The 13,416-nt window shown below is 36.2% G+C and overlaps 1 protein-coding gene across 1 annotated transcript in view; it reads right to left on the bottom strand.

The window, feature by feature from the left end:
* SPPL3 (signal peptide peptidase like 3) overlaps positions 1–13,416 on the bottom strand; it is a 106,303-nt gene that overhangs the window by 30,892 nt on the left and 61,995 nt on the right. Inside the window, exon 2 of the mRNA XM_074356226.1 lies at positions 4,886–4,963. Coding sequence (XP_074212327.1) covers positions 4,886–4,963 — 78 coding nt within the window. The remainder of the gene's footprint in view (positions 1–4,885; positions 4,964–13,416) is intronic.

Genomic DNA, 13,416 nt, shown 5'->3' with positions numbered 1-13,416 from the left:
AGGCCGACTATGAAGTTATAACATAGGTTTCTGACTGCGCGGAGAGTTGGCACCCCTAGCCCTTGCGTTGTTTTAAGGTCAGCTGTATAAAGTACTCTGAAAACAATAAGAACCCACCTAATTTTTAAATGAGCAAAAGACCTAAACAGACACTTCATCAAAGAAGACACACAGATAGTAAATAAGCACAAGAAAGACACTCAACATCATTAGTCATTAAGGAAATGCAAATCAAAACCACAATGAGGTACCACTTCAAATGCACCAGAATAGTAGAGTATCTAGAATCCAAAAGACAGATAATAAGAGAAATTGGGACCCTTATACATTGTTGTTAAGAATGTAAGATGGTGCAACTGCTTCAAAAAACAATTTCTCAAAATGTTTAAGCACAGAGTTACCACATGACCCAGCAATTCTATTACTAGGTATCTACCCAAGAGATGTCCACACAAAACTCATACATGAATGCTCACAGCAGTCAAAATGTGGAAACAACCTAAACATCTGTCAGTTGATGCATGAATAAACAAAAGAGTATTATTTGGCAATAAAAAAGAATGAAATACTGATACATGCTACAGCATGGATGAACTCTGAAAACATTACACTTTGTGAAAGAAGCCAGTCACAAAAGGCCACATATTGTATGATTCCACTTCTATGAAATGTCAGAGGTGGCACATCGAGAGCAGAAAAGAGACTGATGGTTGCCCAGAGCTACGGAGAGAGGAAAGGGGAATGACTGCTAATGAGTACGAGGTCTCTTTGGGGATGATGAAAATGTTCTAAAATCGGTGTGATATGATGATGACTACACAACTTTATAAATATGCTAAAACCACTAAACTGTACACTTTACATGGGAGAACATTACAGTACGTACATTCTATCTCAATAAAGCTGTTTAAAAAAGGGGGGGTGGGAAGCAGTGAACCAAGCAGGAAAAAACAAAACTAAAAAAATTTCCCACAAAAAAAGGTCTGGCTTAGACAGGTAAATTCTATAAAACATTTAAAGAAGAAATACTACAATTCTACACAATCTTTTCCAGAAAAAGAGATGAAAAAGAAACACTTCTTGACTCATTCAATAAGGCCAATATTACCTGGATACAAAAGCCATAAGAAGACATAAGAAAACCACAGAACAATATCCCTCATGAATACAGACCCAAAAATCTTCAACAAAATACCAGCAAATGGAATCTGGAAGCATATAAAAATGATTACATACCAAGACTAAGTGGGATTTATCCCAAGACTACCAAGGTTGGTTCAATATTTAAATAATCAATTAATATGATGTATGCATATTAATAGAATAATGGACAAAAACTACATGATAACCTCAATAAATGCATGAAAACATATGGCAAAATCCAACATCCATCCATGATAAAAACTCTTCACAAACCAGAAACAGGAGGAAATTTCCTCAGTTTGATAAAGCGGTTTATGAAAAACCTACAGCTAACAGCATACTTAATGGTGAACAACTAAACACTTTCCCCTCAGGATTAGGAATAAGGCAAGGAAGGAGGTGTACTCTTGTCACTTCAACACTGTACCAGAGGGTCTAGCCTGTACAGTAAGACACCCCCGTCCCCGCCGCCAAAAAAAAAGAGGAGAAGAAGAAAACTTAAAGGCATTCAGATCTGAAGAGAAGCAGCAAAGCTGTCTACCTGCAGACCTCATCGTCCTGCATGTACGAAACCCCAAGAAATCCATACACAAAAAACTACTGGCACTAATAAATGAATTCAGCAAAGCTACAGGTACCAGATTAATATTTAAAAATCATCCGTAGTTCTATATACTTAGCAATGAATAATCGAAAAATAAATCAAGGGAAAAAACTGAAAGCTTTATACACTGAAAATTACAAAACATTAGTAAGAAAAATTAAAGATCTAAATAAATGGAGAGACATTCCAGGTCTCTGGATTGGAAGGCTCAATATTATTAAGATAGTGATTCTCTTCCAACCAATCTACAGATCCACAATACCTATCAATCCCAGAAGAAATTTTTTTGTAGAAATTGACCAGCTGAATCTAAATTTAATATAGAAATGCAAAGGCTCCATAATAGCCAAATGATTTTGGCAAAGAACAAAACTGTAAGACTTACACTACTAGATTTTAACACTAACTATAAAAGCTATAGCAATCAAGACTCCAGGGTGCTGGAATAAAGAAAGCTATATGGATCACAAGTACAGAAATGGGGAGTCCAGTGACAAACCCTTACATTTATGGTCAGCTGATTTTTGACAATGGGTGAAGAATAGTCTTTTCAACAAATGGTGCTGGGACAATTGGATAGTCACAGTCATAAAGATGAACTTAGACTCATATTTCACACCATACACAAAAATCAACTCAAAATGAAATTATAGACTTAAAATGTAAACAGTAAAACTATAAAACTTCTTAAAGAAAACACAGGAGAAAATTTTTGTGCCCATGGACTGGGCAAAGAGTTTTTTGGTACACCAAAAGCATACTCCATAAGACAAAAAAGTAAGTTGGACTTTATCAAAATTAAATATGTTTATATTTTTAAAAGACACTATCAAGAAAATAAAAAGGCAAGTTAGAGATCGGAAAAAAACATATCTGCAAATCATATGAATGAGGGAGAACCTGTATCTAGAATATTTAAAGAACTGTTATAATTCGGTATAAGACAACATAATTTTAAAATGGGTCAAGATTTGAACAGGCATTTCACCAAAAAAGAAAAACACATGGCCAATAAACAGATTAAAAGATGCCTGCCATCTTTTCAATATCCTGATCTCAGTTATCAGGGAAATGTAATCAAGGCACAATGAGATATCATTTCACACCCTAGTACTAGAATGGGTATAGTAAAGAGACAATGTGTTTTAAAAAGCCCTTTCCTGCTACTAAACTGTATGCCTAAAAATGGTTAAAATGGTGAACTTTATGTTATTTATATTTTACCACACACATAGCAAAGCCCTTACCAATACTTAGGAAAAAAAAAGATAAACAAAGCAGGAAAAACAAAAACAAAAACAAATCTTCCCACAAAGAAAGCACAACTTTAGACAGCTTCGCTGGTGATTTCTAGCAAATATTTGAAAAAGAAATAACACAATTTTAAACAATCTTTTTCAGAAAACAGAAGAGGTGGAAATACTTCCAAACTTACTCAGTGAGGTAAATTTAAATGTGTAATTAAAGGCAACATGATTTACTTTTTGCAGAAAGTGCTAAAGTAAAAATACACAAGGTATTGATCACAAGTTTTGAGAATTGGGTTTCAATCCAGACTTTGTTACCAACTAGTTGTAATACAATCTTTGTCAAGTTACCTCATCTCGTTGGGCTTCAGTTCCCTCATTTGTAAAATAAGGAGACTCACCAGAGAAATTCTTTCCGTCTATATGATACAGTTCTACGGTACATTTACTACATAAAATTGTGTTTAGAAACTGCCCCGTTCTAAATTGGTATAACCCTTCTGGAAAACAACAAGGCAATATGTAGTAAGAGCCAGTTTATATTTTCTGGAGGTTTTCAAGTTTTTGATATTTCTCTTAGGGATACTTTTCAACCAAAGCAAAAGAATACATAAAAAGACGGTCACCTTAACAACCCATACGTCCAAAAGAGTGGAAGACAAAGAAATATCAAATTACTAAAAATCAGTGTGAAGATGACAGTGGAAAATATTTTTATTAGATAAAAATAATCAGAATATGAATGATTTAAACTATAAAAATGTACACAGTATGTAAGTATATGACAAATAAAAGATCATTTGAAATAATGAAAGGAGTCCAAAGTTTTTTTTTTTAATTATAAAGACTTTTGAAATGTTGACATATTATATACTCAAAAAAATAAAAAACTTGCCCAAAGGATAAAGATACAAAATATCAGGATTATGCTGATAAGGTTCTAAGTCACTCTGGCTTGCCTAATGCTTCCAAGAGTGGTTATGAACCCAGGGAACTCCGCAGAAGTCTCAATGATGAAAACTTTTATCACCTGATACTGGAATTACCAGCAGTACATTACTTGTTCTACTCAGTGTTGAGATAAAGCCTGGAAGTCTATGATTTTACGAAGCACCCATTAAAGTTCAGATATGATCCTGGATAGTTCAAAATCCTTATGCCTTATTATTTCATTTGTCACTGTTACTCCCTTTCATGTTTTCAATGTAAAATTTCTCAAGCAGCCTTCACTTTTAAATGTATCAGCCATAACTTTATAGCTACTTGAGTTATACAACCACTAAAGTTCCTCTCAAGTAAGAGTAGTGAAAAAAAGAAGTGAAAAGTTTCCTGATTTTCATTTGTATTCCTACGGCTGCCTGCTAGGATGGGAATCCTGAGAAGATCCAGCCTCAGCATTAAGGTCAGCAGAGAGCATACTTGGTAAATGCTACCATGCACAATCCTCATAACAGTATACTGAACCATATGAAATTAGGACAAAAAAGCTGACTATGAGCAGTTTCATATGGCTCAACTTAGGTCAGTGCCTTTTTTATTATTATTATTATTATTATTCAGAAAAACTTCGTTTTCTTTGAGACTCTGTAGGATCACGGTCCTCTCTCCTTAAACCTTCTTAATGACTGTACTTATGTGAGTCATTATTTTCAGAACCAGAATTTAAACAATTAATTTTTGCTTGTTTGCATTAAAATGCCAAAGCAGTAAGCAAAACCAAGCGTTTTAACAACAGCCAACTAAAGCATAAACATCAGAATTATTCCGTTCAACTCAATTCCTGTCAAAGTCATGTTTCTCCTCCTCGGGCAATAGGTTTTGGTGCCAACACATTCAGAGCAATGCTTCTTCCACCTCCAACTGAAATCAATCCCATTTGAGAGCATCTTACCTGAAGCTACCATAGACTATAAGTAGAATGGAAATCAGAAATGTAGACACTTGACTGGAATCCACCAGGGAATAGGCCCTAGAGAAATAAGAGGAAAAAAAATTTTAAGACATGGCAGCAAATCTTCATGGGGTTTACAGCCTAACAAATTCTACAAACCCCACTAAGTTTTATTTTTGTCTTTAAGAAGGAAAAAAGGTGTAAATTAGCACTAACAAAATACATAATTAAAATAGATCTGCTAGTTTAACATAAAAAATAAATGTACAGATTCACAGCTATTATTAGTTAACACTCATAGGGTGTTAAAATGTTACCAGTGTAAATATCCTATCCCTGTATGATACACAGTAGGTGCTTGTAACATCCACTCCCAAGTTAAAAAGTACCAAAATATGTACCAACTCAGTACGCTTGAATTAGCAATAGTATTTTACTGGTTTTACTCAGTGATGAAGTTAAAGCCTGTATCTCTCTCCTGGATTCTAGTTCCATTTTTACAACTACCTACTGGTTCTCTCCAACTGGGTGTCCTATGGGAGGATCTTCAGAGTCAACAGGTCCAAAACTGAAGTCATTATTTATCCCGTCATACCTGACCCTCCCAAGGAATAATAACATGATTCCCTCGCTGTCAAAGCTAGAAATCTGTCGCATTCTTGACACCCCTTCACTTACTTCCCACATGTGATGACAGGCAGCAAGTCCCACAACTTCCACGTCCCCAAATACCTTACTTCTCTCAATCCTACTGCCAGTTCCTCAGCTCCCTTCTATGGCTTGACAATCAGAAACCTTATCTGCTAGTCTGCCTTCAGGAATTCACCCATTCTTGTTAGGGATTTTCGTAAAACAAATTCCTCTTCATTTTTTTTTCATTCAGCAAATATTTAATGATGCCTCTGTGCTAGCTAGCCCCGGCACTCTGCTAGCTCCCGGGGATATAGCAACAAACAAGACTGTCTTGTCTTGTCCCTGGATGTCTTTCCTAAAAGAATTTAAAAATTAAATTTTGTTCTAAAGGGAGAAAACAAAAAGCTAACATAAGCAAGTGAATATTATTGTTGAAAATGTTTAAAGGGGAGAAAGAGAAGTACAGGGTACCCTGAGAATGTATAATAGGTGGACGCTATCTAAGAAATGGGAGGTTGGGGGTGCTTTCCTCAGGGAGGTAGATGAATGAGAGAGAGACAAGACATGCTGATTGTTTATGGGAGCTAAGAGAGAACACCCAGGTTTCTGCTAAGCAGCTTGTAGATGGTTGTACCATTTGGCAAAAAAGGCAATACAGGAGGGGCAGATTCAAAGTTAAGTTTGGGATGTGCTGAGGTAACAGTTGGACTTCTGGGTCTAGAGTTCAGAAGCAGCTCTAAGCTACACACAATGTGTATCTAAGGACACATACTGGGAGCTCATAACCTTCTACATGGTAAATGAAGCCATGGATTTGGGTGATAAGAGGGTCAGGATGAAAGCCTCAAAATTAAAAAATTTAAAGATCAGGAAGAAGGAAGAGCTGCAAAGAAAATAAAAATGAAACAGAAAGAGGAAGAAACCCCAGAAACCCCAAGGTAGCAAGGTAATTGATGAATTGTCAGAGAGGCAGCAGGATCAGATGAGATGGTGCCTTAACGTGCTCTACCCCTTACCAGCTGCTGGACTAGTTACTTAACCTCTCTAAACTTTAGCAACTTCATCTATAAAACGAGGATAATGACAACACCTACCTCAAAGAGCTGTAAGAGAATTAAATGAGATGATTCATACACAGAGCTGAACAAGTAAGTACTCAATGTTCACTGTTCATTTTAGGAGGTAGCCTGTGTTGAAGGCTACTGAGATGCCAAGCAAGATGAAAACTGAACTGTCACTGGTGACCTTAGCAAGAACGGTTCTAGTGGAGTGGTGGGAATAGGAGTCAGGTTAGAACAGGCTGAGGAGCTAAGGAAATGGATACAGACAGTTTTATGAAAAGTACAGAGAGGAGAATAGCAGTTAGAGGGGAATGTAAGGTAAGGAAGCCTTAAATATTTTTTTAAAGACAGAAGATACTCAGTCTGTTTTGTATGCTGACTAGAAGAGGAAAGACTAGTGAATACAGTGAGGGATAAGTTTCCTTTAATCTTTCTTAAAAAACATGAAATATAATGAAATTTCATGGTAAGATATTGTGGTCTGTAATGTCATTTTTTTATCTTTAGTTATTAGAGATATATGCTTAAGTATTTCTGGGTGAAATGATATGATTTCAGATTTGCTTTAAAATATTCCAGAATTTTAAAAACGGGTAGGAGGAACCATTTTTTAAGGTGAAATTGTTTTCAACTATTGAAGCTGGGATGATAGGTGTCTGGGAGTTCATTATACTTTTCTCCTTGCTTCTGTGTGTTCTGAAAACTTCCACAATAAAAAAAGCAAAAACTTTTTTTTTTTTTTTAAACAGCAAAGTCTCTGAGATAGTGAGACAATGAAGAGCATGAGAGGCAGACGAACACAGGAGTGTATGTTCTGGGTCATGAGTTCTGTCCCACAGCATCCCACAGAGGGCAACCATCCTTTCCTGAAATTTCCATCAGCAAAGGGAATGGGAATGCACAAGACAGGGCGGACCCGCCAGCCTCTCTGCAAGCCTGTCCAGCAGTGCAGCTGTGGCTGGCCAGGGTGTCCTCTTTCAGAAAACCAGATGATGCAATGCAGACAGGGCTTACCCACCAAGAGATACCTGAGACAGTACATTTCATACATTAGGAAGATTGATTCAACTTCTCTTTAGTCTAAAATTATTTCTTGCTATGCCATAATCTTTGTGCATATCTTTCAAAATTCTGAAAATAAATAACCTGTTTAGAAGGAATATTTTCTTAAAGTTAAAAAATATTTTTGGGGAATAGCTCATATATTCATATGGCACAAAAATCAAAACTACATATAGTACACACTAAGAAGTCTCAGTCCCACCTAGCCCCTCCCCCATGTCTTCAGAAAACCACTTTTATTAGTTTCTTGTCTAGCCTTCTAAAATATATTCGTATAAACATATTATTTCTCACCATTTCTTACAGAAAAGACAGACCATTAAATATACTACTCTATACTGCCGCATCCCCTCCCCTTTTAAACTATAGCCTAGAGATCTTCCTGGATTGGTACATGGAGATCTTTTTCTTCTTTATTTTTATTCTCTTTAAACATCTGCATAGTATTCCATCATGTGGATATCCCAGTTTTTGTTTTTCAAGAAACAAATCCCTTTTAGATGTGGTTGTTTCCAAAAATTCTGTTACAATTCTGTAGTAAAGAGCTTTATAAATTACACCCGCAGTGCACACTAGAAATGACACATCTATGTAGAACGAAGTTCCTAAAAGTGAGACTGAGGGATGGATGAGGAAGTGCACTTGCAACTTGATAGATGTTGCCAAGCTGCCCTCCAGAGAGGTTATATTATTTTGCATGCTCACCAGTAATAGATTAGCATCCATGGTTCCCAAAGCCTTGTCAACAGCGAGTGTTGTCTAACTTTTGAAGTTTTACCAATCTGACAGATGAAGACTGGTATCTCAATATGGTTTTCATTTGTATTAATTAATGTTCTGATGTAATTAAATTTTAAAATAAAGTGAGTTTGAACAGCTTTTCGTAAGACTAAGGACCAGTAGGCATTTTAAAAAGCAATTTAGAAGTTTTTCAGACTCCTGTGCTACAAAACATAAAGGCAGCCTTTTTTTTAACTTTCCTTTTGCTGGTGTTTTACTTGGGTGACTTGGCTTTTTTGTACTCTTTGTATTCTGAAGCATACTGTCAATCCTTATAAAAGGTAGATTAAATGGCCAAACTTCCCAAACGCACTGTCTTAAGCTCTGGTACTGTTTATTCCTTTTGCTATCCACTCAATGGAGACTCTCCAGAGACTTGTCGCTTAAGACTTCTAGAAGTCTGGGTTCAATTTTTGTGAAACCAGCTCTTCCTCCTTCAAAAATCCTCTGTGCTGTGCTCTAGTCTGTGTGACTGACCATCCTTAGTCACTGACTTTCTTGTGAAGAAAGTCTCTTTCAATGTCAAGGTCTGACTATGTGCAGAATACCTTATGAAGAGGCTGATGAGTGCTACCAGGTCCTGTCTCCATTTCCTGGCAAGAAGCATGTCACCCCTGCAGAACTATGTGCATGGTTTCAGAAAAAACGTTCTGATGTTTCATTTCATGGTTTCTTCTATGCTGGACCATTTTATTTTCAAATAAGTCTATACCAAGAAAATCTGGTTAATGCTGATTCTTAATATAGTTCATGGTATTTTATAATTTATAATAAAACTTAAAAAAAAGTTTTAACAACTTTGTAAACTGTACCAAATGTCACCTAATTAGAAGTTGTAATTTATTTCATGGTGTTATTTGAAATTTTATGTATTTTCAACTCAAACCACCATTACGAAAGTTTTACAGAAAGCCCTTTAACAGAAAGAATTTATTATAAAATACAGAACATGGATTAAAATTAATTTTAGCCAATTTCCATTTTAAAATTATTATCAGTTTTCTTTTTAAAAATTATGAAAATAACTGTTCATGTAAAAATTCAAATAACAGTTAAGAAGCAGAAGTACAAGTGCATCCTCTCTCCTCCCTTTTCTGCATCTCTATTCCCAAGAAGACTAACACTGTTTACAGTTTGGTGTACACATACTTACATATAAATTGTATGCACAGTATAGACACACACCGTAAAAATGAAAACACACGTGTTCTTCTATAATTTGCTCTTTTTAAAACTCAACTGTGCATAAGGAACTATTGTTTTCTATGGCCTTACCTTACTGGCCTTTTGCTATGAAATTATGACACAGAACACCTGACATTATAGAAAGCACTCTTTCTTTTTTAATAAAGAGGAATCTTCTAGGTTCAGTGAACACAACTTTTAACTACATGAACACTGTCTAGAAATCTTCATTTCTAAGTTCTTAACAACAGCGGTATCTCCCAATGTTTCACACTTACTCATCTTGACTTTCTGAATGAGGCAGGTATTCTGTTGTTTCTAATCTCAATAGAAACAAACGTATGCCTTTGCCTAAGTCATTCTTTTTAGTCAATTTAAGATTTAGTGAAGACACAAACATTTCTATTGCCCTTTTATCAAAGGCAAATCATAGAATCCCAAAGGTATAAGGTAATGCCCGTATCATGATACTGAACATTCAAATCTCTGTGAAATAATATTAGGAAGAAGTGCATCTTGTACTTTGGTAGATGAACCCTAACAACTCCAGTCTAGCCTAGACGAGAATCATAAAAGCACTGATACTGTACATAATGTTACATTTTAAATGTGTATAGAAATCATTTTTGGAAAGTAACACCTGCTTCAGTGTGACCATATTAGTAGATTTTATTACCAACATCGAACATGTTAGTACATTTTGCTATCCTAAAACAACTTTATAATGAAGTCTTTCTTTTTCCTCATTTACCAGAAAACTTTCTGCCACTTAAGTTCTCTTAATTTAGGGACTTCTTGGCATAGATGTGTTATATTTTAGGTGTCACCTAAGCTGATTTCATTAGAGGTTGCCTGTGTCAAGTTCTAGTAGAAATATTTACACTTAACTATTAAGTCTTTAAAAACCCCCAGAGATACAAGGAACTATTGGCTGGTGATAAACCTAGGACTTAGAAACACAAGTTCTCCCTCTCACACTAGCTGCCTGAACCAATAAAAATCTGCTAGGTCATGGTGTACTTAATAAACAGAAAGAGATCATTTTTTATAATTAAAAATAGCCAAAGTGAAGTTTGAATGGAACATGAACTCAGATGAATCATTACAGAGCTATGCTGTCCAATATGGCAGCTACTAGCCACGTATGGCTATTTAACTTCAAATATAATTAAACTTAAAATTCAGCTTCTCAGTTGCACTAGCTGAATTTCAAGTGTTCTAAAGCAGGTGGCTTCTGTACTGGATGGCCAGATAAAGAACATTTACATCACTGCAGAAAGTTCTAGTGACTGTGCTGACATACATCTGTATAGAAAGATACACGTGTTATATATATTTCAAAACTTAGGTTCTGGGGTTCTATTGGTAGTAACAGTAACAATATCTAACATTTTACTGAGCATTTATTTAATTACCTACAACCATTTTATGAAGTAAGTCCTACATGTCGACAGCCCCTTATCCAAAAAAATAGCTTGAGAATAGATGTGTTTCAGAATTCAGATTTTGGATTTTGCAAAGAAAGCATCCCCAGTGGGGTCTGGAGCAGTACTTGCTAATCAAATATTAATATTTCTGTAAGAAAACATATGAATAGTCACAGTAAGATAAAGATTATAAATAGCTTCATATCAGTTTAGATCAGCTTTTGCTTCCAAATGAATTACAGAAAAACTTGAGGTTTTCAGGGTTTGGGGTTCGGGGAATTGTGGACTACCACCTTTTTGAGATGAGAAGCCAGGTACAGTTCTGAGCAAAGGCAGCCTAACTCCAGAGTCTCCCAAGTTGACTTCCTCATCTACCCTAAACCAGATGACAAATCTGCAATCAGGAGACTCCAGTTTCTGTCTTTAATTGTACCATAACCAGTGATTTGATCGTCCCTAGGCAAGCCTTTACATCTTTCTGGTCTTTATATAAAGTCCTCTTTTGGCCTAGATGAACCGGAAGGCCCAATTAAGTTTTATTTTCAAGATTCCAGGTTTTTACATTGTGAGAAGGAAGGAGTGAGGGAGGGAGAGAAACCAGAAATACCCTTCTACAAGATGACTGTCTTTCATTTGGTTGATCACTGGCATGTTACAGGTAAAACAGTACTGACAAAGACAATGCTGTTTCCAGGCTACTGGAATATTAACTTTCTTCCTTTAAACACCCAATATTTACAGATTTAAAAGTGATTTCTGTAAATCATACATTATTCCAGCAGAGACAGATGAAGGTAAGCCATTACAGGGGTAGAGTCTCTTGTGGGCTTAATCATCCCAGAGTAAATTCTTCTCTTGGGTTACCTGTTAAAAAATGTGGCCAGCCCTGGGGCCTAACCCAGAGCTCCTTTTTCCCTTTGCCAAAGAGATTGCTTTGTCCAATATATGTATACGCCCTTGGTAGGATACAGGCTCACTTTTTAACTCCTCTAAAAGATCATAAAAATTACCAAATAGCATTTTTTAAAACATCTAAAGGGTTTTCACTGCTGACAGTGGAGGGGAGGGAGAGGGCCTCACCCATATCTCTCTATTCTTCTCTTTGCCCAAAGAACTAAAGTAAGAGTCATCAGCACTTCAGAAGTCCACAGAGATCCTACAGGAATGGGATCTGGGCTCTAGGGTAGGACTAGAATGGGGTAGGCAGGGAGGGTAGTCTGGCCAATTCTAGAAAATCAAAGTCCTGCAATCTTATTTATTTCGCAGCCTCTCCCTATCCTACACTTCAGGCTCCATCAGTGCATCAGCAGCAGTGTGTCATCTCTCAGGCCCTCCTACTGAGGTGTCTGCTTCCAGAGACTCTGGATGCACATTAAAGACAGGAACTACTCTACACTCTGAAATAAGGAATTCTTACAGAAATGCAAAAAGAAACTAAATACATGCATTCGAGACACGTTGAAATCAGGTTAGCCAAATGTACTAAAAACAGACTTGAAGACTTTCCAAATGATGTATTAGTACAGGTCTGCTGTTGAGCTGAAGTGTTTTATATGATCATTATGAAAACCATTATGAAAATTCTTTACCTACATTTTCCCAAGCATTCATAGACAAAGAGCTACCAGAAAGTTTTCTGATATGTAAGATTATATTCTACACCCTAAGATTTTTTAGAACCAGGCTGGATTTTAGTAGCTGCTCCATAGTCAAGCATCTATTTCTAGCTGCTTTACTAGCAAGTGCTTAGACACATATCCTGCTAAAAATCATGCCAAACTGAGACACAGAGAGCACTGTTCTATAACGTGCTCTATGTGTCAGCCTTCCAGCTATACAATGAAAGCATTCTTGTCCACCCAACAAACCAAGCAACCACTATTCCAACCCTGCAGAGATACTGACCTAGAATAGCACTTTGCAAAATTTTTCATCTTGAGACCATCTACACTCTTAAAATTAAGGACCCTGAGAGCTTTTGTCCCTGTAGGTTATAGCTACTGATATTCACAATACTAGAAATTAAAAATGAGAAAAGTTTAAAATATTTATTTACTAATTCATTGAAATATAAAAAAATCATTACATGGCCACATAAATAAGATTTTTAAAGGAAAGATAACTATTTTCCAAAACAGACAAAAAATACTTTTACATTTCTGCATACCTCTTCAGTGTCTGGCTTAAATAAAAGACAGCCAGATTCTCATATCTGCTTCCGCATTCTGTCTGTTGCCATATGTTACTTTAGGTGAACTGGGGCGGGGGGGGGGGGGGTCTGGCCTTACACAGATGTATAGATGGAAAAGGGATGAACTGTAATAACCTCTTCAGATAACTGAGAATATTCTTCTTTGATACTACACTAAAATTCAACAAGTGG

The sequence above is a fragment of the Camelus bactrianus genome, chromosome 32, assembly GCF_048773025.1.
Source record: "Camelus bactrianus isolate YW-2024 breed Bactrian camel chromosome 32, ASM4877302v1, whole genome shotgun sequence".
Classification (NCBI taxonomy): Eukaryota; Metazoa; Chordata; class Mammalia; order Artiodactyla; family Camelidae; genus Camelus; species Camelus bactrianus.
This window is presented reverse-complemented; position numbering and strand designations above follow the sequence as displayed.